The sequence below is a fragment of the Sarcophilus harrisii genome, chromosome 5 (genome assembly GCF_902635505.1).
Source record: "Sarcophilus harrisii chromosome 5, mSarHar1.11, whole genome shotgun sequence".
In the NCBI taxonomy this organism is placed as follows: Eukaryota; Metazoa; Chordata; class Mammalia; order Dasyuromorphia; family Dasyuridae; genus Sarcophilus; species Sarcophilus harrisii.
Window position 1 is genome coordinate 1,096,659 of NC_045430.1, and position 25,959 is coordinate 1,122,617.

The 25,959-nt window shown below is 53.6% G+C and overlaps 1 protein-coding gene and 1 long non-coding RNA gene across 3 annotated transcripts; both read right to left on the minus strand.

Annotated features, from left to right (window-relative positions):
* Window positions 1-1,032: 1,032 nt before the first annotated feature.
* On the minus strand, window positions 1,033-4,800 carry LOC116419313. Of its 2 annotated transcripts, XR_004229584.1 has the most exons (4): window positions 3,935-4,800; window positions 3,730-3,800; window positions 2,415-2,592; window positions 1,033-1,416 (listed from the first exon to the last, which is right to left on the minus strand). It is a non-coding gene; the product is annotated as an uncharacterized LOC116419313 (long non-coding RNA). The 2 variants fall into 2 exon arrangements; XR_004229585.1 differs by lacking the exon at window positions 2,415-2,592.
* Window positions 4,801-4,863: 63 nt separating this feature from the next.
* On the minus strand, window positions 4,864-25,382 carry TTC38 (tetratricopeptide repeat domain 38). Its single transcript, XM_031938543.1, has 12 exons — window positions 25,289-25,382; window positions 21,056-21,133; window positions 20,206-20,287; window positions 18,682-18,853; window positions 17,749-17,922; window positions 17,120-17,195; window positions 16,644-16,763; window positions 15,811-16,071; window positions 15,395-15,433; window positions 14,259-14,340; window positions 13,716-13,881; window positions 4,864-7,756 (listed from the first exon to the last, which is right to left on the minus strand). The coding sequence occupies exons 1-12, from the start codon at window positions 25,319-25,321 to the stop codon at window positions 7,645-7,647; spliced, it is 1,395 nt and encodes a 464-aa protein (XP_031794403.1). The 5' UTR covers window positions 25,322-25,382; the 3' UTR covers window positions 4,864-7,644.
* Between the last annotated feature and the right edge of the window lie 577 nt (window positions 25,383-25,959).

Below are 25,959 nucleotides of genomic sequence, written 5' to 3' on the forward strand. Positions count from 1 at the left end.
CTGGTGCAGACGGGCCGGAGCTTGGGCCTGAGGGGGAGAGGGGGCCCCTGGTACCAAGGAGGAAGCAGGCCTTGGGGGAGGTCCTGATGGTGCAAAGCTGGGCCGGCTCTCATCTTCTGCCCGCTCACCTTTGGGCCAGGACGCCCGAGCCTTGGTCTCAAAGGCCTCCTTGGCAAAGGACAGCCCGAAGGTCCAGCTGGAGCTGGACTGCACAAGGTGGCTGTGAGCGTGATGGGATAATGACGGGCAGGAAGACCTGGAAGGACTCACGTGAACCGATGCCCAGGGAAGCGAGCAGAACCCGGAGAACAGTGTGGATCCTAACGGCAGCGTCACGGGGAGATCAGCTGGGAAGGACTTAGCCTGGCCGGCCAGGAGCGACCCCAAAGGACTCAGGAGGACAAAGGCTGCCCGCCTCCGGAGGGGGAACCGAGGGCTGAGGCAGAAGCCGGCCTTTTTCCGGTCCTCCCCACTCGGGTTTTTGCTTGTATTTTCTTTTGTAACCCGGCTAACATGGAAATGTTTTTTGCATGACTGCAAATATATACTCAATATCATATTTCTGGTCTGGAGGAGGGATGAGAGAAAAGGAAAGGATTTGGAACTTTAAAAATATTAAAATTTTAAGATTTTTTTAAAAAGAATTTTTTAAATGAATGTTAATTTTAAAAAAATTTAAGTGGGAAATAGTTAACAAATAAATAAAGTGTATTTTTAAAAAATGATGTAGGGTATATTGGATTACTACAGGAGGGGATAGAAAGAAGGGGAGAATCTGGAGCACCAGGTTTTGCAAGGGTCAATGTTGAAAAATTTAAAATGCATGTTTTGAAAATAAAAAGCTTTCAAAAAATACAAAGAAAATAAAAAGCTTTAATAAAAATAAATTAATAAAATGATGTAAGATCAGCTCTGTCCTGGCTCCCTGTTTCCAGGTACCCTAGCACACACACACACACACACACACACACACACACACACTCTCTCTCTATTTCTCCGTGTTTCTTTCTCTGCCTCTGTCTCTACCTCTCCCTATTTCTCTCTGTATCTCTGTGTCTGTCTCTCTGTCTCTTTTTCTCTGTCTCTCTGGGGGAGGAGGGAGCCCACTGTTATGAGTATGGTACAACTTTTTCTAAAGGACTCTCTCTCCTGCTGCTGCGGATTTTCCCAATCACAGGACACCAGGGTAAGTGAGGGCTTCTTCCATCTCGGGAAGTCTGGAGGGGGTGCTCAGCAGGGGGAGGGGGAGGGGGCAGGTGCCCGTGTTGCACTGAGGGTCCTCTATGGTCAGATAGGCTGGTCATTCTCATCTTCATGATTTCAACTGATCCTCCCAAGAGGCTTACAAGGTGAAACTCAGTCCGCATGTAAGTCCCTACTGTGTGTCTGTGGCAGCCTCTCTGTAGTGGCCAGAAACTGGAAAGTGAATGAATGTCCATCAGTTGGAGAATGAATAAATTGTGGTATATGAATATTATTGTTCTGTAAGAAATGACCAGCAGGATGATTTCAGAGAGGCCTGGGGAGACTTACAGGAACTGATGCTGAGGGAAATGAGCAGGACCAGGAGATCATGGTACAGGACAACCACAAGGTTATATAAGGATCAGTTCTGATGGACGTGGCTCTTTTCAGCAAAGGGGTTGGCTAGCAAGTCACCACATGGGAGGCATTTGGACCCACGTCCCCGACTCAGCGTCCACATCCTCCGGCCACACTTTGTGGCCTCTAAGCCGAGGGGGACGCGGGCTCCCAAATGTGGCCCCCATGGCAGGATGAGCCTGGCCCCTGGGAGCAGGGCCCCGGGGGACCCCCCAGCCACCCTCTGGGATCATGGAGGTGGTCTCTGAGACACAGCTGAGCCGGGCTGGGGGATGTCTGTGGGGATGCTCTATGGGAGAAATGACTGTGATTGTGGAGGAGCCAAACACTGGACGTGGCTCGGGCCTGGGAGATGCAGGGGCCTCCCCCACCCCTGCCCTGAGCGTGCAGCAGGAGGCCAAATATAGGCAAGGGAAGGCTGGGTCCCCCGGCGCCCAGACCGCCGCCCCCCCCCACCCGGCGAGCCAGCAGCTCAGCCCCCACTTCTTGGAAGAAGCCGTGCAGCTCTGGGATGTAAATATTTGTACCAGGAGGACGCAAGCCGCTGAAGTCAGGCTTGGCTCCTGGGGACTCCCTCCCCTCCCCCACAGGGCCCTCGCCCCCCCCCCCCCGGGTCTGGGCAGCCCATCTCACATACATCCCCTCCCCCGGGGTGACCCGCTGTGGCCGGCCCCTCGTTCACCTTCTCTGAAGCGGGGCAACAGCCTCCCGAGGGGTCTCCCTGCCCCGGGCTCCCCCACCTCCACCCTCCCCCAAGGGCTTCCAAAAGCCACCCCTTCCCCCACAATGGCTCCCTCTGGCCTCCCCCCTACCTTTCCAGACTCCTGAGCCCACTCAGGACCGTGTAGCCCATGCCTGTTAGAACACGGCCCTCAGCTGGCCCGCCTGGGGGACTGCAGTGCCCTCTCCTTGCCGGGTCTAGGTTCAAACCCCTCCTTGCCCTCCAGCCTGGCTCACAGTTCTTTAGCACTTGGACCAGGGATGTCAAGGCTGCCCAAGAATAGGGGAAGGAGTTTATAACAAAGCCGGGGGCCTCTCTAATGCCTGGAATCCAAGGGCCAGCTGCTACTCAGGGGGGAGACCCTTGCGAGGGTCTGTGATGAGCATAAAGCATCTCAGGCCCCATGTCTGGGGTGCTGGGCTCAGGCTAAGGGTGCACCCCAGGCCCCATGAACTCCAAGTCCCTGGCTCCAGGCAGATGAGAGCCAGGAAGGTCCCCTTGGGCCAGGATCATAGAGGCCCCACCCTGGGCCCCCAAGGAAAGTCACAGCAAAGGTGACGTAGATGAGGCCATTCTTGTAAATAGACACTGCAGCCTGACGCAATTCCAGGAGAGTTCTCTGACCACTAGTTTTCTGTGGAAAATGACTAAGCCAGCAGACGCCTGCTTGGCTGCCGTCATGGGTTCTTAAGGAAAGTCAGTGGTATCTAGTCCCTCTCCAGGAGCTGCTGCCCCTCCTTGGGGGCTCCTGGCAGTCCCAGGCTCTCCCCGGCTTCTCAACCCCATCCCTCCCTCAGGGGCTGCAGGCCAGTCACAGGCTCCCTCTCCCCCTCTCCGGGGCTCCTGGCTGGTGCCTCCAGCACAGACCCTGCCTGGCTCCCTTCTGGTGACTGGCCTCTCCCCCAGGGTCTATCCTGCCTTGGCTCTGCCTCTGATTTTGCTCTAGATCAGAGCAGCAAGAGCAGCCCCCCTTTCTTGGGGTTCAGGGTTGGCACATTGTCAGCCCCTCGCAGTAAATGGTGACAGGGCCAAGGTCTTGTTTTAAGTTGAGGCCCAGAGCAGGGCCCCAGCCTTGTCTTCTGGCTGGCCAGGGCCCTTTGGGGTATGCCTTGGGGGTACCCGAGGCCCCAGGCTGAGAGCTGGAAGGGAGCCTGCTCAGAGGCTGTGCCCAACAACCCCTCACCCTTCATGTTGCAAATGAGGAAACAGAGGCCCTTGGAGAGGGGCAGTGACCTGACCTTGGACTCCACCCTGGGTCTGTCCCCTGTTTCCCTCTCTGTGTCTCCCCAGAGGCCACAAGGAGGCAGCCTGTTGCCATTACTCTTTGGTTTTAAGGGGCTGCATGGGACATAGTGGGAGGCAGCTGGAACCTGGTGCTGGGCTTTCCCATTCCAGTGGGTTCTGACCTGCAGCTGGATCCCTCCATTAATGCCTTGGGCAGCTCCCACGTGGCTCATTGCTGCCCTCCAGAGGTCAACTGGTTTTTTAAAAATAAATTATTTTCAATGAATAAAAATCTGTCTCCTCTCCTTCCCATGTCTCCCTAGCCTGAGGATTCAAAATCTGTATAATGACTATCTAAAGTCAAACTAAACGGACTTCCACACTCACCCTCTCCAGGATGCATCTCCTTTTTCCTCCTGGGTCCATCATCCTTCCATGGTGTGTGTATGGGGGGGGAGTAGGTACGCTGGACCTCTGTCCTGGAATGGTGGTCGTTGGCAATCACATTGAGGGGAGGATGTCAAGTCTTTCCAGTCTGTTTGCTTTTAGTAAAAATGGCTCTCCTGGTCCTGCTCAGCTTCCTCTGGGATAGTTCCCACACATCTCCCCAGATTTCTCTGTATCTCCCCCTTTCTCATTTCTACATTTCTTCCTTTCATCCCAGTGGTCACTTGAACCCCCATTGCTGCTCAACTCATCCCACTGCCATCCGGACCCATCTTATCACCATCAGGATCCATCCCACTGTCATCAGGACCCATCCCACTGCCATCAGGACCCATCCTATCACCATCAGGACCCATCCTATCGCTATCAGGACCCATTCTATCGCCATCAGGACCCATCCCACTGCCATCATCTCCCATCCTACGTGGCTCCTACAAGGTCAGGAGAGTGGTTGCCCAGAGAGAAGCCATATAATCTTAGTCTGGAGTTACCCTGTGTCTTCCCCCCTCTTAAAATTTCAAAGCTCTTCACAGAACCAGGTTTCCAGCCCCAGGGCTTCACTTATACCTTCCTTTGGGGACCCCAACTCTACCCCTCCATAAAATTCCCTTCCATAAAACGAAAGAGTTGGGTGTGCTTTCTAGGCCTCATTTGTAAGGTCCTTCCTGGCTTTGATATTCTCTGTCTATCATGATAGTAATGTTCCTAATGCCTTAGGAAGTACACTTTGGTTTGGGGGTTTTTATAATCTACATGTATGTTAACTTTTTAAAAAATACACATTTCTTTATGAATCATGTTGAGAGAGAAAAATCAGAAAGGAAAAAAACTACAAGAAAAAAATTGGGACATAGCACGCGTTGATTTACATTCAATTTCCAATATGCAGATGGCATATTCTATCCAAAGTTTATTGAAATTGCCTTGGATCACTGAACTGTTGAGAAGAACCAAGACTTTCCAAGTTGATCATTGTGGAAATACACTTTGACAAAAAGTATGTTTGCTTTAAAATAGATTTTTTTAGGTCAATTGTATAAAGTGAAAGTAGAATACAGAAACAATTCATTCTTGCCCCCAGTATTATCAAATTGGTCACTGAATATTTCTATAGATTGCTTTAATGTCCTGGGCCATATTTTTACTGAACATTTTCACATCAGTTTTTCCTTTATTGGGATTGAGCTCCACAATTTTCTTTCTAGGCTCTATCATTCCACATATTGAATATTGGGATAAAATTATCTCCATTTAGGAATATATCTTTTATTCATATTCCCTTCCCTGGTGACTATTTTTATTGCATGTCTATTAAGAAAGCTCTTAATATTTCTCCATTTTACACATAATTATGAGTTATTTATGCCCAAGCATTCACTGTTTTCATAGGTATGGCATAAGTATGCTCTTTAATATAACCATTCAATAATTACCAGAATCATATCAAAACTATCTTTTTTTCACTGTTATATTCTATATTTCAATGTTATATGATTTCTATCTTTCTTTTTAAACTTAGAAAGTCCTGAGAATTTTGAAATCATTTTCTTCCTATCAAAATATCATTATATTTTAGGGTTTTCCCAAAGAACTAAAATGCTACACCATTCTATGCACATAGATTTATATTTACTATGTTGTTTCATTTTTCTAATCCCCTTTAATTTACTTTTAAAAATTATCTCTGTGGCTTGTTCTTTAATTCTGTCTCTGAATCTATTTAAAGCATAATGTGTTTTCCTTTTGTTTCTCTTGAGAGCATCTATTTTGATCTATTTAGTCTTACTTGAAATCATGGTTTTAACTCCTGCACTTTTGATTCAATCAAAACATAATAAATTTATTGCAGCCCTTCAATTTAACTCTATATGTTTATGTTTCAAATAAGTTTCTTCTATGCAGAAAATTATGGGGTTCTGTCTCATCATCTAGCCTCTCTTCCATTTTGTGGTTGAGTTTAGTCCATTTAAAGTTATAATTGGTAAGTTGTTTTCCTCTTCCTCAAATTCTGTTACATTCATTTTTTTAAAAGCAGCACTGCAGTTTGGTTTATTTGAAAGAAATGGATCCTATTCTTCCCCTATAACTACCCACTTCCTTATACCCCCCCACCTCCACTTGGCCCAAGTTCAGATTCTTTAATGCAATTTTTCATGAGATGAGAGGTCACGGATTTTGAGCTGGGCATCTCAAACTCAACATGTCCAAAACAGGCAAAATATGTCCAAAATTTTATCTTTTGTGACTTTGACTTCATTGGTGCTACCCCTGAATTATCTTCCTCAAAAAAAAGAAATTAAAAAAAAAATTCTTCTCCTCCTCACCACTGTCATCCCAGTGATAAAGGTCAACAACTTTGGTGTCATCCTTAACTCTTCAAGACCCTCCACCCCCATAGCGATTCTCTTGTCAGGACTTCTGCTTCGGCTTCCACAATGTCCCATGCCCATCACTTTCTCTCCACACCTAGAATCACCATCCCTGTTTAGCCCCCATCACCTCCTACCTGGACTATTGCAATGTCTGCCTCTAATGTCCTCCTCCTTCAATCTAGGATCCATTCAATCGTCTTTAGTTTCTTATACATTTATACAGAATTATTGTATACATGACTCCCTTCACACAATCCAGTCTAACTGGCTTTTCTGTAGATCCTCACCCAATAATTCATCTCCCACTCTGGGCCATCCCTCCTGACCTCTGCTTCTTAAAATCTCGTTTCTTTCTGATCCCTGCTCAAATACTCCATGTGAAACTTTCTGGGGGCCCTGAATTTTTGGTATCCCCCCAATTCCATGACCTCGTATTTACTGACCCTGTATTTCTTGATGATCAGAGAAGAGATACTGAAAAGGATTTTCTCCCAAAGCATCATGGCCTGCACACAAATGGGACCTTGGAAAGCTGAAAGCTTGACTGATCTGATTGTTGAGAGGTGAGCACCCATGAAGTCGGCTGGAACTCCAGTGTGCTCATCATTTCCATAGGGGGATGACAAAGCACCAGCCTCATCACAACTCCACAGCTAACCCCACAAGGGAGAAGGTGGCAGGAGGGTGACAAGCCTCATTTTACTGAGAAGGAAAGGGAGCCTTAGAGCAGTCTGGGATGTGCTCAAGATCAAGTTGATATTGATTTCCCTGGAAAAGTTGATTTAAAAAAAAAAAGCCTGCATCAAAGCATAGGAGACAGTCCCACACTGGTCAGGCTGCCCTAATGATGGAGGGGCTATTTTGATGCCAGACAGGAGGACCTTGAGCCTGTCTTCTCCTCTGGTCACCATGGGCCTAACCTGAAGATGCCAGAATGGGGCCTCCCAGGATGATGCAGACTCTCCTGGAGCCCAGAGGCCACCCTTCTCTAGACAAGATGGGGCTGGGTGCTTACAAATCACAGCAGATAATTCACAAAGGAGAAGACCCGTTCTCTGACACTGAAGATGTGAGTGTCCCTTCTTAAATGGAAGTGTGGTAGCAGGCGGAGGATGGTGAAGGAGCTCGTGACCTCTGTGGAGATTTCCTTTTCTAGGGGCCAGGAGCTAGAATTTGGCTTCTGGTTCAGCTGGGCATTGTGGCTTCCTTCAAATGGACATCTGTGAGACTGGGACTCTTCGGGAAGGGGGAAGAAAGCCAGTTCCCCCAAGTAAGGTTTTACTCCATGAGATGCAAGGATGATGCCTTTCGGATGAGTCGTTCAGTCAAAGGAGAGCCGGGCTTCAGGGCATCCCGCTCAATGAGGAGGCTCCTGGGGAAACAATGGGAGCATCATTTATACCCCCTATCCAAGAGATCCTCCTGCTCTTTGTATAGCCTGGTTCCTATGGCCGGAGATAACAATCCTAGACAGAGTGGCCTGCACAAGACTCACTGGATCCCCGGAACGTCAGGTGGTCCCCCATGTGGATTTGCCACTTCTGGGTCCACCCCTTCTCTTCTACTAGACCTTGGACTCATGGGAAGAATCACTTGGCATCCTTCCCCAACACCCATCTAAGGGGGTGCTTAATAGTGGGCCAGGGAATAAAAAGTGATCTCCCAGTGCATACTTGCTGGCTGCGAGGAGAGGAGATGGATGACTCTGTCCTGTCCTCTACTCAGGTGGAGGGAGGTCTGGAGTCTCTCCTGTTCCTGCCCACCTCTAGAGTCTGTGTTCATACCATGTTACTGCCCTTCTCTGATGCCTGTCCAAATCCCAGAGGCCCTGGATTCAGATCTTGTCTTTGCTACTTCCTACTCACATCACCTCGAGCCAATCACCCCCCTCTCTCCAAGGCCTCAGTGAGGTCCTAGGCAGTGGGAAGAAAAGACCATGAGACTGCGCATTGGAGGCCTGGTTTCACCAGCCCGTTACTGTGCCACCTTGGCACCCCATCCACTCTGGTCCCCCGATCCCAGGCAGTCCGCAGCCTGAAACGCATCCTCACCAGGATCATAGTCACCTCCGGGAAGTCCACTGACCCATCTGCTACTGACTAAGCAGGATCCAAGCACGTGGGCCTGCAGGCCTAGTCTGTGCTTGCAACACTCAGCTAGTATTCGGAATACATTGGAACTGTTTCCAACTGGTGCTGAAGATCTGACACCTAAAGTCTGCCAGGGACACCAGGGACACCAGGGATACCAAGCACCTCTTTAGGAAATTCTAGGAGTCCCTGCTATAAGTAGTTTCTGTCACTTGGTCCTCCAAGGCCAAAGCCTCCAAGGGTTAAGAGAGGGATTTTCTTCTAATGCCTCTCATGGAACATCTGGTCCATGGTGGTTGCTTTGGCCCGGGCCAGGGACGGCAATGCGATGCACGTTTTACAAATACTTCTGTTTGGGGTTTGAAACCCCCCCAAAATGCCAATAGCAAGGGCCAATGAGGCCTTCATGACCAGGTGAGTTCCCATCAAAGGCCCAGCTATCCAAGGGTACTCTAATAAATTCATTGCCCTGGAGGCGTGCGCACAATCCCCTCAACTACTACAGGCATCACTGCTCCCAATCACTGTAATTTGGCATCTGCAAAGTCACACGGCTTTTCTCGTCTCCCTGTTATATCTGTAGACATAAAAAAGGGGGAATATGTTTGCTTGGTGTCTCTCCATTTCCAGTTTTTATAAACAATTACACCACGTCGAATCTGGCTTCTGGGTCACTGGGCCTCCCAAGAGCACGGAGGTGCTTCCCCTGTGGCAGATCTCGCCTCTCCATCCACCATTCCGTCTTTGCCGGATCAGATGGCCGCCAGCCCCCAACTGCTGCCGACACTCAGTTGGTCCTGGTTCCCCAGCTTTGGTCCTTGAGGGGAGGGATAAGGGTGGACAGATCGATCCCCTCCCGAGAGAATTCTGAACTTGGGCCAGTGGCACTTCCTCTGTTTGCCATCAGGTGGAGCTTTGCGGCTTCATGACTCCTTTTCGCATCCAGAAGGGGTTTCCGTCTGCTCCAACAATGGACTCTATAATGTTTCATGGACTGGTCTCCCAGGGCTAAGCACTGACTCCAGTCACAGAGAGACTCCGGTCACAGAGAGAGAACCTTGCTGACACACGAGAAGCGGCTGAGCCTTTCCGGAAGGGTGACATCCTTACCAGCATATCTGTGACCTGGTGGAAACAGGCTCATCCTTAACCTGAACAGGGAGGACCCAAGCTCAGGCTCAGCCTCTGACGGCTGCCCCGTGTTTGTGTGTCTGTCAGTCCTCAGACGTAATTTTATCACATGCCTCTACCCGCATGTGTCAGGGAGGGGGCTTCCAAACGAACCTCCCCGTCAGAATTTTTTCTGGTCACTCGTCATGACGGTGTGACTTGGCCAAAGCCCATCGTGGGCGCGCTCCCCTGCACCTTAAAACTGAGGCCATCGGGGCAAGCAGTCTAAACAAACATGGCTGAGTAATCAATGGAATATCAAGGAATGGAAAATAATGGAATATTCTTGTTCTATAAGAATATTGAGCAAGCTGATTCCAGAAAAGCCTAGAAAGACCGACATGAACTCATGGAGAGGGAAATTGAAGAGAACCTGGAAAACACTGTATACAGTAACAAGATTGTGTGAAGATCAACTGGGACGGATGTGGCTCTTCTCAGCAATGCAGTGATTCAAGGCAATTGCAATAGACTCGGGATGGAAAATAGCACCTGCATCCAGAGAGAGAACTAGGAAGACTGAATGTGGATCACAGCAGAGGACTCTTGTAGTTTTTCCTTTTGATTTGATTTTTTCTTGTACCACACGACAAATGTGCTCTATAGAATTGGACATATTTAACCTATATCAGATTGCTTGCTGTCTTGGGGAGGGGAAGGGAAGGGAAGGTGGCCGGAAAATTGAGAACACAAAGCTTGACAAAAATGAAAGTTGAAAACTATCCATATGTATTTGGAAAAAGAAAATACAACTGAGAGAGAGGAGAGCGAGAGTGTGAGCCAGAGTGATAGAGACACACACACACACACACACAGAGAGAGAGAGAGAGAGAGAGAGAGAGAGAGCCAGCAAATATTTCTGAGCACCAGATGGAAAGTGGTCCTTAGGCTGTACTAGGTGGGAGGAGACAGACTAGACGTTGGGAGACCAATTAGGTGTCTAAAGCTGCCATACCATAGTCTGTGGGGACCCAAAATAGAGTATCTAGAGGCCACTAGGGGGAGGGAGACCTGAGTTCTAATCTACCTTCAGTTCCTTCCCAGCTAAGGGACAAGTTATTCCCCTCTCAGGTTCCTCCTCTGTGCAATGGCAATAGTACCAGTACCTCCCTCATCCCGGATCACATTGGGAAAGCATTTGCACGGGTTCTATCAGTGATGGCTAAGAAGGTTGTTGAGCTCTCAAGAGAAGGTGGGTATGGGACACGTGGCCTTTTCCCCTGTGATCAGCTGAAATTGTGCAAGATGGTGGAGTCCAAACATTTGTTCCTCCAAGGCCCATCCACCTTTGGGCTCTCTCAGGCCCACTTCATAGTTGCTTCTGTCAGGAAGCCCTCCTGACCCTGGGGACCTCACCCATGTCTGATTTCCCAGAGCCCTTTGCAGGGACCCCTCCTCTGCACTGCCCTTCACCCACCCCAATCTCATCCCCACTGCCATCAGAGGAGAAGCCTCCCCAGGGCGGCCCGCCCGCCCACCATCCTCACCGCCAGGTTCCCGTGGATTTTTGAAAAATAATCAAAGGGAACCAGAGTGATTGAAGACGCTTGGAAAGTTCCCAGCAAGGAGCGTCCGGGGAGGAGAGGGTTGGCCCTGAGACAGATGTTTCCAATTTATGAATTGTGACCGAAAGTGAGATTCTGTATCGGATGGGAAGCAGCAAGTCCACGGTTTGGGGGGTTTTCCATTTCATTTCCCCCGGGGGAAAGCCCCACCCAAAGGGCCGGGGTTTTCCCCGGTTTCCCTAAAAGTGAGTATGGGAAATGAATAAAGGGAGAAAAGCAAAGGAAAAGAAAGAAAAGGAAGAGGAAAGAATATAGAAATATGAATAAAAAAGAAGAAAAAGGATAAGAGATAAAGAGAAAGAAGAGAGAACAAGGAAGAATAAAGGAAAGAAGGAAAGAAGAATGATAAGAAAGGAATAAGAAAAAAGAAAAGGAGAAGAAAAGAGAAGGAAATAAAGAAAGATAAGAAAGGCAGAATAGAACAGAGTAAGATAAGAAAGACAGAGAGATGATAGCAATTTAAAGAGAGAGCAAAAGGATACGAAGAAGCAAGTATTATTAGAACGTAAAAAAGTAAAAGCAAGAGCAGAACGAGAGAAGAAAAGAAAAGAAGAAAGAAAGTTTTTAAAGAGAAAGAAGAGAAGAGAGAATAGAGAAAAAGAAGAGCAAACGAGAGAGAAAGAGAAAGAGAAAGAGAGAGGAAAGATAGAAAACAGAGAAGAAAGTATTAGAAGGAGGTTAAAGGGGAGAATAGAGATAAGAGAAGCAAGGACCCAAACAGAATAAGAACAGATAGAGACAGATGAAGGAGATAAGAGACAGAGACAAAGAGAGAGAGAAAGATAGGAACGATTAGGAGGAAAAGATGGGGTAAAATAATAGAAGCAATAGATAAGAATAAGAAAAGGTGAAGAACAATGATAGAGAAGAAAGGAGGCCACAGAAATCATTAATAAGAAAGACAGAAAACCATAGCAGGGTGAAGAGACAAAGAAGATGGATTAATGTAGAGAAGGACGAAGGAAAGAGAATTAGGGATATTGGGTAAAGCAATTTAAAGCTTTAAGAAGGAATAGAGCAAAGAACATAAGAAATAAAGATAGGAGAGTCAAACAAGAAGATAAACAAGAAATAAAGAAAGAGATAAACAAGAATAAGAGAAAATAAGATAAGAGAGAAATAAAGAGAGATATTATTAATTAAGAGAGAGAATGAAAGAATAAAAGAAAAGAATAATAAAATAAATAGAAAGTAAGATGAAAACGAAAAAGAAAGAATTCAATAAATATAGGATAGAAATAGAAATAAATGAAAGAAGAATAGAAGATAACAGATAAGATAAGGAATTAAGAATAAATAAAACCGATAAGAGAAATAAAAGAGAAGATAAATAAAATAAGAGAAGAATAAAATAAAGAGGGAATTAACATAAGAAGAAAAATAGAAATATTAAAAGGAACGAGAAAGAACAGAAAAATTAAAAAGAATAGATAAAATGAATAGAAGAGATAGAACAGGAAGATTGCAGTAAGAAAAGAGAAAGAGAAGAAAAAAAAAGAGACAAAGACAGAGACAAGAGCAGAAGACAAAAGACAGAGAGAGAAGAAGAGGAGAGAGAGAGAGACACAAAGGACAGAGAAGAGAAAAGACAGAGACAGAAAGAAGAAAGAGAGAGACAGAAGAGGAACAGAGACAGAGAGAAACAGAGACAGAGAGAGAGAGAAAGAGAGAGACAGAGAGAGAGAGACAGAGAGAGACAGAGAGAGACAGAGACAGAAGCAGCCCCAGCTCTCGGAGAAGCTGAGCCCAGCCATCCTGGCCTGTCACCATCCCCAGGCCTGTCAGGCCCCGAGCCCAAGGCTTTCTAGCCCACTGAGGGCTGAGCGGGAGCCCGTGTGCAATGACATGGGTTCTCACATATCGGCCTCTGGGGCCACTTCCCTGCCCTTTGCACAAGTTGTGGCCCCCCACAGCCACCACCCAGGGGCCTCAGAGGTGTGCCTACCCCCCTGCCCCTGCAGGCTCGGCCTGGGTCTCCTCAGAGCATGGGTCTCTGGGGAATCTGGTCCTGGGGTCCCCACCCCAAAAAGCTGCACACACCCGCCCTGGGCCTACAAAGGGGGGCACCCGCTGCCCGCAGGCTCCCAGGCCGGGCCCTGACTGGGTCCTCTCCCCAGCTCCGGGCCTCCCCACCCTCATCTCCTGGGGCTCAGTTACCACGGCTGGTCAGGGGCGGCTGCACAGCTTGAGCTCATCGGCTGTTTCCCGTGGCAATGGCCCCCGACCCCTGCAGAGATCGGGCCAAGGCCCTGCCCTCTCTGACAGGGGCTCCCCAAGGCCCCCAGGGAGCTCTGCCGGCAGCCGTGGTGCCATCCAGTCATCTCCCTCCACAGCCACCTGGCCGGTGCCCCCCTGCCTTTGGGGCTTCTCCCCTGGCCCGATGAGACCTGGAAGGGCTCCCCCTCCTCCAGAAAGCCTGCCTAGGGACCCCGGGCTCCCCGGAGAACTGGCAGCCACAGGGCAGGACCTTTAGTGGTCAGGAGCTCTCCCCTGCCCCAGCCCATCCCTGCCCTCGCCCACATACTGGCCCAGCTCCTGAAGGGTGCTCAGGAGCTCCTGGACGGTCCCGTGGTCTTTGGCCCCCAGGAAGGACATGAGGAAGTGAGCGTCGTTGAAGAGCAGGATGTGGTCCCTGGAATGCGGCTTCGTCACCGGAAGCACGGCCTGCCAGCGGTCCCCCACGTGCACACCTGGGACACCGAGAGTCAGGGGGGCTGCGGGCTGTGCCCCGGCCCGGGCCCTCGTTCCTGACTGTGTGACCTTAGAGAAGTCCCTTCCTGGCTCCCCTGGCGCCCTCATGGGCAGCTTGCTGTCCCCTTAGACTCCAGGATCCTTTCCAGAAAACCTTTATCCGCTTTTGGGCCCAGTGAAGGAATTTATATTGGTTTCTTTCTAGATTTGGGCCAAAGTTCAAGGCTGTGAGCTCTGGGGGCCCTGGTGTTCCCCCTCAGGAGGCCCTGGGAGGTGGGCGAGCCCATCGTGCCCCATTATCAGAGTCACTGATGAAAAGGTGGGAGTTGCTGCCATCTCTGGAGGCTGCCAAACAAAAGGAAGAGGAGCGGCTCACCTTCCATCTGCAGTCGGTACAGCATGGAGCAGCTGTCCACCATGTCTAGCATCGACCCTGTGGCCAGAAGGCTGGGCGCAATCTGCAACGGAAACGTCTCAGCGCGGGCCATGGGGCTGTAACGGGGGCCCCCACCCTCGATATCAGGGCCCGGCACCGCGGGGTCCTAACGGGGCCCCGGCCTGCTGAGGGCTGCCCCCTCGGGGCCCGGCCACCATAATTGGGGCCCCAGCCCGCCCCCTCGGGGTCCAGGCACTGTAACTGGGGCCCCTGCCCTCATATCAGGGCCCGGCACCATGGCCGAGGGCTAGCTTGTGGCCGAGGCTCCATCTGGACCGGGGCCTGAGCGCTCTCGACACTTGCGGCCGGCAGGAGCCGCCTTCCAGTCTGTGACTGTCAGCTCCCAGGCAGGACGAACTTGTGGGACGTGTCCGTGTCCGGCAGCCTGGGCGGGGGAGACCCCTCCTGGCCCTCGCGACCTCAGCCCGTTTCACAGACACGGAGCTAGGAGGGCTCAGCGGGAAGACTGCCGGCCCGAGAGAAAGAGGACAGACCCAGATGCCGGTCCCTTGCCACAGGCCAAGTGTCTACTGACCCATTCTCAGAGGGGAACACTGAGGCCCAAGTGCAGGCACTCACCCGAGGTCACGTGGCTGCCCACGGCTGCCCCCCCACACTCTGTCACCCCTCTCCCCTTCCTGGCAGCATTAGGGCCGGCATTGACCCAGGGCTTCCTTCTGAGTAAGACAGAGCTGGGGAGGTCCCCATGTGAACAGTGCCTGAAGGGGACCCGACCTGGGCCACTGATTGGGGGCAACAATGTGGAGGGGCTGCTTTGGGGAGCTGTGGGGAGATCCTGGTGCATTTGCCCAGAGGGGCAGGGAGCCCCCCGGAGCAGGCAGGGAGACCCCCAGAGGGGCAGGGAGACCCCCCAGAGCAGGCAGGGAGACCCCCAGAGGGGCAGGAAGGCCCCCCCTGGAGCAGGCAGGGAGACCCCCCCCGGAGCAGGCAGGGAGACCCCCCCCGGAGCAGGCAGGGAGGCCCCCGGAGCAGGCAGGGAGACCCCCAGAGGGGCAGGGAGACCCCCCCCAGCTGACAGGGAGACCCCCAGAGCTGGGGCCTCCATGCAGACTTACGTGCTGGTCGTAGATCGTCAAGGCCAACTCGTGCTCTCCCTACCAAAAACAAGAGGACTTTGAGGGCCGCTTGTCCAACGGGACCGAGGAAGGGCCCCAGAGCCCAGGCCCCTTGGCCCAGAGATGTCCGTTCTGGCCGAGGCCGCGTGGGCTGCCGGGGACGGGCCCCCAAAGTTTCCTTTTGTCCTCAGCGGAGGGAAGGTGGGAGGGAGAAAAAACTGCGGGATTATGAAACTTAAAAACGGCATTAAAAGCGCGGACTAGGCGCTAAGCCCTGGGGCCGCTTCTCCGGGGGGCGTCAGGGGGCGGGCAGCGGGGCCTCGGGGAGACCCAGGGCGGCAGCCCCCGTACCGGCGGCACCTCCCGCGGGGAGGCTGCCCCAGGGCGCCCCCTCACCCCCGGCGCTTCCCTCCGGCCCCAGCTGAGACGGGCCGCCAGGGATCGGGATCGGCCGCGGGCTGCCGGGAGGGGCTGCCGGCCTGTCTGCTGGGAGCCTCCTCGCGCCTGGAACAGCTCGTGGCCGGTCCTCGCTTCGCGGACCCTCCCGGCTCCGCCCGCCCAGCTCCGGCCGCCCCAGGCCCGGGCCTCCGCAGGGAGGCGCCCCGCCGCCTCGGGCCACCTTCTATCAGGTACAGGGCCCAGTGCCAGTAGTTGTGGCAGGCGAGCATGTCGCGGTCCTGCGGAGGAACAGAGGCCAGTGAGGGCTCCGGCCCCGCCCGCCCTCGGGAAGCTGCGGGGAGGGGGGGGGCGGAACAGCCCCAGGCAGGGACCCCCCCCCCCCATGGGGGCAGGGCGGGGCACGAGCGCGGGCTCAGGAGGGTCCCGCCAGGGCGGGGGCTGACGAGATTTGAACTCGGATCTGTCCCAGTGACCTTTTAGCCGGGACCGTGGGACCTTTCAGCTGCCCAAGTACAAGATAAACCAGACCAATTCCTGCCGATGGCAAGTGGGGAGAGATGGAGCCGGTGGGACGCGCCCCCCCATGCCCTTCCCCCTTGTTGGCCCCGCCCTCCCCGTTTGCCACACCTCCCCATTGGCCCCGCCCTCCCGTTGGCCCCGCCCCCATCAGTCGCCAGCTCCCGTGCCCCCTCCGTCTGGCAGCCTCGGCCGTTTGAGGAGCTCAGGGCGCTCTCCCCTCCCGGCCGCCAGGGCACCAGCTCCGGCCCCTCCGGGCGGGCAGCCCAGCGGCCGGGGCCAGAGCCGGCGGACGCACTCCCAGAGGACCCCGCGGCCGTCTCGCGGCCCTTACCATCCAGTAGGGCTCCGTGCTCTCCATGAAGGTCAGCCCTTCCCGGACCTGGGCTCTCATCTCGTAGATGTGGGCCTTGGTGTGCACCGACCAGGCGTCCCTGGGGTCCGTGGCCAGCGCCTGCAAGGGGAGGGGCGCCCGCTGCCGGGAGGGGCTCCGCCCTCCCCGAGCCCCGGGGGGCCTCCCTGCCTCCCCTCCCCCTGCCCCCTTCCTCCTGGTTCCGACCCGGCCCGTGGGCTTCTGGGGCCCTGCACATAGCAGGGGCTCAGGGATGGGGCCCTGCACACAGTAGGGGCTCAGGGATGGGGCCCTGCACACAGTAGGGGCTCAGGGATGGGGCCCTGCACACAGCAGGCACTCAGGGGCGGTACCCTGCACATAGTAGGTGCATAAGAGGCATTTGTGAAGGAAAGCCCTGCACTGCTATGCAGGAGCTGGGCTAGGATGGGAGGCCCCTTCTGGAGGAGCCCCTTTACCTCTCTGGCCAGCTGTTCTGCCTGATCATAGAGGTTCGTTTCCATCAGTCCGAAAGAATAAATGCCTTTTACGTAACTGAGGGAGAAAGAGAGAGCCTTTTTAGCCACCAGCATCTTTAAGGGCCTACTCCGCGCCGAGCACACACGTGCGGTCTCTGCCCTGCAGCCGCTCGGGTCAGTGGCCCTGACTTGGTCCGCAGAGCCCACAGACGGGGCCTAGTCCCGAGGGGACTGTCATAATTTGGGCCTGGGCCCACATGGGGGTTGTGGGAGAGGACAGAAGGGGTCAGAGATGGGGGGGAGGGCAGGCCTCTGGCACTCCCTCTCTGGCAGGACCCCCCCTGTCTCCACCGGGATGTCCGATTCACTTCTACACCCGAGGGGCCTCTTCCCAAGGGGATGGACACATGTGCCTTGGGGGCCGCCTAGGGGCCGGTTCTGGGGCCCCGCATTCCCCATGGTGGCTGGCACATAGTAGGCCTTCAATCAGTGCTTGTTGACTGACCGACTCCAACCTCCCCCAACAAGAACCTCCTCCCGTGGCCCCGCCCAGTGACCATCTGGCTGGCCGAGGGCAGGGGCTTCCCCCCGGGGAAATCCAGGCCCCTCGATTCTAAGGAGCCCAGTACCTGCTGAGGGGGATGCTGGGCGCCCAGTGAGGAAAGACCCGAGCCACAGAGTCCCTCATCTGGAGCTGATAGCCCAGGTAAAAGTAGGTATCGTGGGAGAACTTCAGCGCCAGCATGTCGGTGGGATAGTCCTGGAGGATCTGTTCCCATATGGTGCAGGCTTTGGGAAGGCACCTGGAAGGCAAAGGGCGCTGGGGAAAGGCCACCCCCTGGCCCCCTGGGGCAGGACCCCCTCTCCGTGAAGGCCCAGAGCCCCGGCCCAGGCCCCGCACAGACCAGAAGGGCGGCCCCATGCAGGGCCATTTCCCCGGCAGCAGCCATGGGCAACACCAGGCTCCGAGGGACCAGGAACGGAAACCGAGCTCAGGGGGAGGGGCCGCTGTGGCTCCACAGGGGCAGAGTTGGCTTATCCCCTGGGAGATGTGGAGGCAGGACAGCAGAGAGTTCAGGCACCTGCCCCACGCTGGTTAAACCAGAGCCTGAGAGAACCTGCAACCCGAGGCTCCCAAGGGCGGCTGGCTGGGAGGGGGCTGAGAATGGGGGGTGTCAGGGCTGGGAGGGGGGTTAGAACAGGGGATGTCAGGGCTTAGAGGGAGCTTAGAACAGGGGGTGTCAGGGCTGGGAGGGGGCTGAGAACAGGGAGCTGGGAAGGGCATTGGGACACTGACCCCAGAATGTCTTGCTCAGAGGGATGCTAGGAATCCCTGAGCCCGCCCTCACTTGACAGAAGGGGCCCCATAGTGATCCAGGAGAAGCGCAGCCCCCAGACCCAAATCCTCTTTCTGGCTTCATCCTGCTCTGAGTGCCCAGGGGAGCCCTCCTGCCCGGCCGCAGCTTCTGCCTCCCTTCCAACACCGGCCTCTGACAAGGGAAAGGCTGCAGAGGGTGCCCACCCCGGCCCCCTTGGTTCCACGGGCAGCACGCGCCCCTCACCCCTTAGCAAACATCTCCACGGCCATCACGTGCAGCTTCTCCCGCTCGGTCAGCAGCTGTTTCCTGGAAAGCTCCACCATGGTCTCCATGGAGAGACGGAGGCCTGGGTCCAGCGCCACTGAGGTCCCCGTGCCAATGAGTGCCAGGCCGTTGGCAATGACATGCCCCATCACTAGAGAAAGCCGGGAGGGACACAAAGGGTGACCAGGAGGGAGCAGACCCTTGGCGCGGCCGCTCCTGCTGCGGGCAGGGCAGGCCTTACGGGGGACAGAGACCCTGGGGTGCGGAGGGGCCCCCACAAGTTGGGGCTCTCTGGGACCCCCCAGGCAGCCCCGGCTCCCCCAGCCTGGGCCCTTGGCCTTGGGACGCAGCTGGGAGGGACCCACGCGGCAGCTGGGCAGACGGCAGAGGACAGTCAGGGAGTGAGCTGCCCTTTGGCCCTTCTCACGAGCCGCTCACAGCTCAGGGCCACAAAGTGACCCCCAGGGCTTCTGGGTGTGCAGCCCCCGGAGCCCCAAAGCCTCGGACCTGGGGCCCGGCAGTCCCAGCTCAGACATGCAGCAGGGGTCTGGCCGGGGCGTGTCAGAAGCAGGCCATGTCCCTGAGGACCCGAGGGGCGGCACAGGCCCTGGGAGCAGAGACCCCGGAGTCTGGGGCCGACATCACGCTCCCGATTCAGACGCACTGAGCTGGGGGCCGGACAAGCCTTTAAACTCCAGGGGCAGCTGAGGCTGCCAACCGGCCCCTTGGGACCCTCCGGGGCAACTTTGCTGTGATCGGTTTCCTTTCTCATTCCTGTAGTTTAACCCGGGCCAAGGCTGAGAAGGGGCTGCGGGCTCTCTGGCCCTGGCTGCCGGAGGTGTCTGCTGAGATCAGCAGCCAAAGGGAGCCCCAGAACCCCTCGGGGCAAGGGCGGGGTTGGCATGGGCCCACTCCCAGCAGGCGCTGGGCTGGGGGGAAAGCAGGGGCAATATTGAACCCCACGGGGGGTGGGCTGTTCTGTTGGAGGCCCACGGCCACGCCGGGTCAGGGTTCCCAGAGGGAGCCACGAGGGGCACATGGAAGGGGGCTGGGCAGACTCTGCCAGGGCTGCAGGGGCTCCCGAGCCCAGCCTGGACCGGACAGCTGGGGCTGGGCCGTGAGCCCTGCTCTGGGAACTCTCGGGGGGCACCCGTCCCTCACACCGACCTCGAGCTGCATGCAGGACCTGATGCTGCCCCGATAGCTCCTCAAAGCAGGGTCTGGCTGCCCAGGAATGCCTGGCTCACCTTCCCTGCTCGGGGAGAATCTTTCGGCTTTCAAAGCCCCTCATGATGGCCTCCGCCCCTGCCCAGGGACTGTAGCCCCTCTGCCCCTCCTAGTTCCACCACCTTCCCCCCCCCCAGGGACTGTAGCCCCCCAGCCCCTTCTCGTTACACCTCTCTACAGGGAGTTTCCAGCCTGGCACTGGAGGGAGGAAGCATTTGGGAGTCACCCACACAAGTGACACACCAGTCAGAGCCAAGGCCCCTGTCCCAGCCTTACCAAACGTGGGATCCGCCGCCTTCATTTTTGAAAAGCATCCTTCCAGGCCGCCGAGACTTTTCTCGTTGCTCCATGTCACATACTGCAAGGAGAAAGGTCACACTGGCACCAGGGGTGCCCCGACTGCGCCCACCCTGGCCGGACAGAGGGCCCAGGCCCCCAGATGGACAGACAGAGAGCCCGGGCCCCCGGCTGGACAGAGGGCCCGGGTCTCCGGACGGACAGAGAGCCAGGCCCCTGGCCGGACAGAGAGCCTGGCTCCCGGACGGACAGAGAGCCAGGCCCCTGGACAGACAGAAGCCTGGCCCCCGGACGGACAGAGAGCCTGGGCCCCCGGCAGAGCCTGACTGGGCACTGAGGCTTGATGCCTTCTGGGATCACGGTCCCCTGGGAGAGCGCTTCCCCATCACCCCTCTGAGCCGGGTGATGGCTGACTGATAGGCGGGGACGCCGAGGTGGGAGGAGGCACCTCCGGGCCTCAGTTTCCCCCTCTGTAAAGTGAGGGGCTTGGGGCACACAGCTTCTGAGATGCCCTCAAGCCACTGGGTTTGGGTCCTGGGATCCAGCTAGTCAGTAAATGCCTGAGCAGGAGCTCAGAGCCAGCCCCTGCCTCTGGACCGTGTGGGAGAGTGCTGTGAGATCAATCAGTGAGGAAGAGACCGCAGGGAGGAGTGTACCCACAGGCTTCCTGGAGGAGGCCACACTTGTGCGGGCCCCCGAGGGAGGGAGGCCCCTTCACCCTGGGCAGAGGCATGAGCTGAGAGAGGCCGGAGGGGGGCACAGGATGTAGCAACCTTGGAGAGCCCCCCAAATCAAGGGCACGGACAGGACCGCCCCTCCATGGAGATACCTGGGTCAGGGAGGCGTCAAAGAGCTTGCAGGCTTCATTGCTGGTGGTGGACAGAGGCAGGCCTTGATCCTTCCAAGCCTGGGGACCGGGAGAGGGAAGGGATTTATTCAGTGCCTTCTAAGAGGAAAAACCAGAAAAACAACAATCCCGGCCCAGGTAATCACTTCCCGGGCAGGCTATTTGTTTAGCTGAGACAGCTCAGCTCAGGAGTAAAGGCAGTTTTATGAGGCAGGATGGTCCTAGAGGGAGGTTCTAGACCTGGGAATCAAGACGCTCTGTGCTGAATATCGGACACTTGGGGTCAGCGCATCCCTTAACCTCTCTGGGACTCTGCTCCTTAAAGTAGGAGGACTGGACTAGATCGGACAGTTCCAAAGTCTGAAGTTCTAGGTTCTGTGCTAGCCTCCCTCCCAGCTCTCCCTTCCCCTGTTCTAAGGCTCCTCTCACATCTGTCCTCCTGTTTCAGTACCTTATAAAGGTAGGCAAGGGTTGTATAAAAAGCAAAAAATGAATCTGAGAGTGGTTTAATTTAAGCAAGGGACACGGCCTGTTGGACCGTCCAGATTCTCAAGAACTCATAGGGACAGTCCCTCTCATGGCTCCAGGAGAAATGGCTCATGAGCCCCAGCAATTGTGAGGGGGACCATCAGAAAGAGCCTCAAAGGTGAAGCACCAGACAGCTAGAGGCCAGAATCGTGGGGGCTGGTCAGGACCTGCATGGCGGAAGGGGAAGAGGAGGAAGGAGGGTCGACCTGAGCTCACAGAGCTTAGGGCCAGCGGGGCTCAGCAGTCTCCCAGAGCAAGCTTCTTTTTTCACCTCTCGGGGGGACAGCCCACTTGCTCACTTGCCCTAGCCCCACTGAACATTCTTGCAATCACCCAAACAAGGTGGGATCCGGGTAAGAAATGACTAAGTGCAGATGATACTGCAGGGACCTTCCTGTGGCTGGGGACAGCATCTGCCCAGCGGGGAGGGCTGGACAGAACACCAAGGAAGTATGGCACAATTCTGGCCAAGGTCCGGAGGAGTTAATGGGAGAGTGAAGGAGAGTCTCCCCCTTCAGAGTTCTCTCCCCGTGTCTCCCTTGACAGGGGGACAACCTGGAGACCTTCAAAAAACTGGGTAAGGATAGTTTTCAACATTCATTTCTGTAAAATCCTGTTTCAAATTTTTTCTCTTTTTCCCCTCTCCCCAAGACAGCAAGCAATCCAAAATAAGTTAACCATGTACAATGCTTCGAAACATATTCCCCTATTTGTCATGTTGTACAGGAAAAATCAGAGCAAAAGGAGAAAAGCACAAAGGAAAAAAAAAGATGAAAATACTACGCTAGGGTTCACATTCACTATCCACAGTTTTCTCTCTCTAGATGCAGATGGTATTTTCCATCTCAAAGTCTACTGGAATTGTCTTGGATCACTGCGTTACTGAGAGGAGCCAAGTCCATCTCAGTTGATCATCACACAATCTTGTTACTATGTACTATATTCTCAGCATCAGTTCATGTCTCTCCAGGCTTTCTGAAATCAGCCTGTTCATCATTTCTTATAGAATAATAATATTCTATTACCATCATATCCCATAATTTATTCAGCTATTCCCCACTGCCAGGAGTGATTCCACTCAATTGCCAGGTCCTTGCCACCACTAATAGCTGCTATGAACATTTTTAGAAATGTGAGAGTCCTTTTCCCTCTTTTTTGATCTTTTTGGGATACAGACCTAGTAAAAGTGCTGGATTAAAGGAAATACACAGTTTATAACCTTATAATTTCAAATTGCTTTCCAGAACGGTTGGATCAGTTCATAACTCCACCAACAACGCCCAGTTTTCCCACATTCCCACCAATATTTTTCATTTTTTCTTTTCATCTTAACTTGGTTAAGATGAGGTAGCAAGTAGTATCTCAGAGTTATCTTAATTTGCATTTCTCTAATCCATAGTGATTTAGAGCATTTTTTCATATGACTAGAAATGGCTTTGATTTCTTCTGAAAATTGTCATATCCTTTGACTATTTATCAATTGGGGAATGATATATCCTTATTAATTTAAGTCAGTTCTCCACATTTTAGAAGTGAGGTCTTTATCAGAAACACTGGCTGCAAAAATTGTTTTCCAGATTTTTACTTCCCTGATAATCTTGGCTGCATTGATTTTGTTTGTGCAAAAACTTTTTAATTGAATGTAATTAACATAATCCATTTTACATTTTATAATATTCTCTACTTCTTTGGCCATAAATTCCTCTCTTCTCTTCAGAGTTGATATCCCTTGCTCTCCTAATTTGCTTATAGTATCATCAGAAAAACAATTCTTCTGGAGAGCAGATCAAGGAGAAACAATATAAGAACAGTAGAACTACCTGAAAATTTGATAAGATAACAAACTTTGAAACAATATTACAAGAAATTATCAAGGAAAAGTGCTGTGGAACAAAAAGGCAAAGTGGAAATAGGGAAAAAAATCCACTGATCACCATCTGAAAGAAATCCCAGGAGGAAAATTTACAGGAATATCATAGCCAAGTTTCAAAGCTCCTAGATTTAGGAGAAAATAATCCCAAGGGGAGGGGTAGAATTCAGTATGCACAAAAGCAGGGGTAGTAATTATGATCTCAAACAAAGTAAAATTACAATAGACTCAAAAAGAGAAGCTATAGTACGTAAGCAAAATATTGTCTTAAGCCATTTAAAACACTTAAATAGCATATGAAGTATATGAACATAAACATAAAACATTTTTAATAGAAATAAAACTCAGCTCCAAATAATTGAAATGAATTTTTTTGTTTACGGGTAGAGAAAGCCAAGTTAATTTTAAAATGACAATCCATTTTTCAAAGTCATCCCAATTAAATTACTAAAAAACTATTTTACTGAGTTAGAAACAAACTTCATTGAAAAGAACAAAAGGTCAGGAACTTCAAAGAAATATGGAAAAAAGAAAGGCGTTGACTCAGCAGTATCAGACTTCAAACTAGAAGCAAGAACATTGTTGAAGTGTGAAAAGGATAATGTAAATTCTTTTAAATTGGAATTTTCTTTTAGAAATAAAAACTATGTAGCCAAGAATAGAAGGAACGCAGAAAACTGATGGGAAAAACAACTTTCAAAGACAGTCTCTGAAACAGGATTGTGATTGGGCTGGAATATTGCTGGGACACGGGGAAGGATGAGCTGGTTGATTTAGAAAGACGTGGGAAGAGGACTTAAGCCCTCAGGGAAGCAGAAGGCAAGTAGAAAGGAGCATAATGTGGTCTCACAGATAGGTGTGTGAGTGCATACGGGTAAACACGCCTATGTACACATACATATATAGCAATGTCTAGATGCACTTTATATGCATATCTCCACATGTCCACATGTAATTACGCCTTTTAGAGTGGGTGGGGCAGGGAGGGAGAATAATTAAAGCGCAAAGTACACAGCGGCGAAGGAAAGGAAACCGAGAAAGAAGCGAAGTTGGCCAGCTTTGGAAATCACGTGCAGTATGATACAGGTTTTCTTGAAACGGAGATTTATTGTTCTCTACAGAATCCCGGCTCGGGTCCGCTGTGTATGCGTGGCAAGGTCTTGGTTTTTCTTTTTTTCCTTGTTTTGTATTTAAGTTTAAATTGCTAAAAAATCGCCAGTTACATGTGCAGAAACCATTAAATAGGCCCGTGGGTCGGGAGGTCCCAGCGGTGCGGGGTCTGCCCCGGACGGCAGCGCCAGCCCTGAGCCGGGCCCACGGGGGAGCCTGTCCGGGGGGCGTCATTCCGGGTGCTCCCCGAGCACGGGGGCGGGGGGGGGGGCAGGGGGCAGAGGCAGGAGACCCGGGAGAAGCAAATCCCCGCCCCCCCCCCCCAGTCAGCAGTTTGGGAAGGGAGCCAGGAGCCCGCGGGCAGCGGCCGCCGGCCAGGCCTGACACAGAAAGCCCTGGGCCCCGGGCTGTGGCCACTTCTAGGGAAGGAGTACTTTCTTCCCTCAGCCTCCACACGGAACCAGAAGCAGAGGGACGGGGCCGGAGAAAGCGCCGAGGGGGGCCAGGGAGGGCACCCAGGCAGGGGTCGGGGGGGGGGGAGGACCAGGAGGTGGCCAGAGGGCGCGATGGGGGTGGTCTGCGGGGGGGACTGGACAGAGGAGGAGCGCCGGCGGGATGGAGGGCCGGGCCGGCCTCGGGCCGGTGCCACGGGAGGGAGGGGGCCTCACAGCCAGCTCCTGCCCTGGAGAAAAGAGGGGTCGCCGTACCTGGCAGTCTCGGAGCTGGGCCAGAGAGGTCATGACGAGTCGGGTGTCTGGGGAGAGGGGCGGAGCCAGAAGGCGGGGTCTAGGCAGGGGGCGGGGCTTCGGGGGGCAGGGCTGAAGGGAGGTCTCATCAGGGTCAAGGACGGGGGCGGGGCGAAGCTGAAGGGGCGGGGCGGAGGGCGGGATGAGGCCTGGAGCGAGAGCGGCCAGGGAGGCGGCGGGGGCGGGGACAAAATAACAGGCTCTCCAGGCGCTGCCCTGGGAAGGGAGCCGGGCGGGGGCTAGGGGAGGCCCCCGGACGTGTCAGACAGACACGAGTGTGCAGATAGCGCCCCCTTTTGTCGTCGTTTGGCTCGTGCCCCCTCCGGGATCCAGTTGGGTTTTCCCGGCAAAGACACGGGAGGGGCCATTTCCTTCTCCAGCCCATCCTGCAGACGAAGAAACCGACGCAGCCAGGGCGAAGTCTCAATCAGGGTCACGTGCCCGGGGTAGCATCCGCGCTCAGGTCCTGCGGGCCGCGGGCGGAGCGCTCTGTGCACCATGGCGCCCCCTAGCGCCCGTGGAAAGGCCTCCGCGCGCCCGCCCGGCTCAGCCTGGGGGCGGTTCCCGGGGGCCGTCTCCGGTGGCGGTTCTGGAAGGGAAGGTGAGGCACAGCGCGCCCGCCCTGCAGTCAC

Coding starts and splice junctions, on each gene's coding strand:
- TTC38 (XM_031938543.1), bottom strand. CDS start 25,321: ATGACCTCTCTGGCCCAGCTCCGAGACTGCCAG. Junction 20,288..21,055: donor TTGACGCCTCCCTGACCCAG/GTATCTCCATGG, acceptor TTCTCCTTGCAG/TATGTGACATGGAGCAACGA. Junction 17,923..18,681: donor GTGGAGATGTTTGCTAAGGG/GTGAGGGGCGCG, acceptor TTTGCCTTCCAG/GTGCCTTCCCAAAGCCTGCA.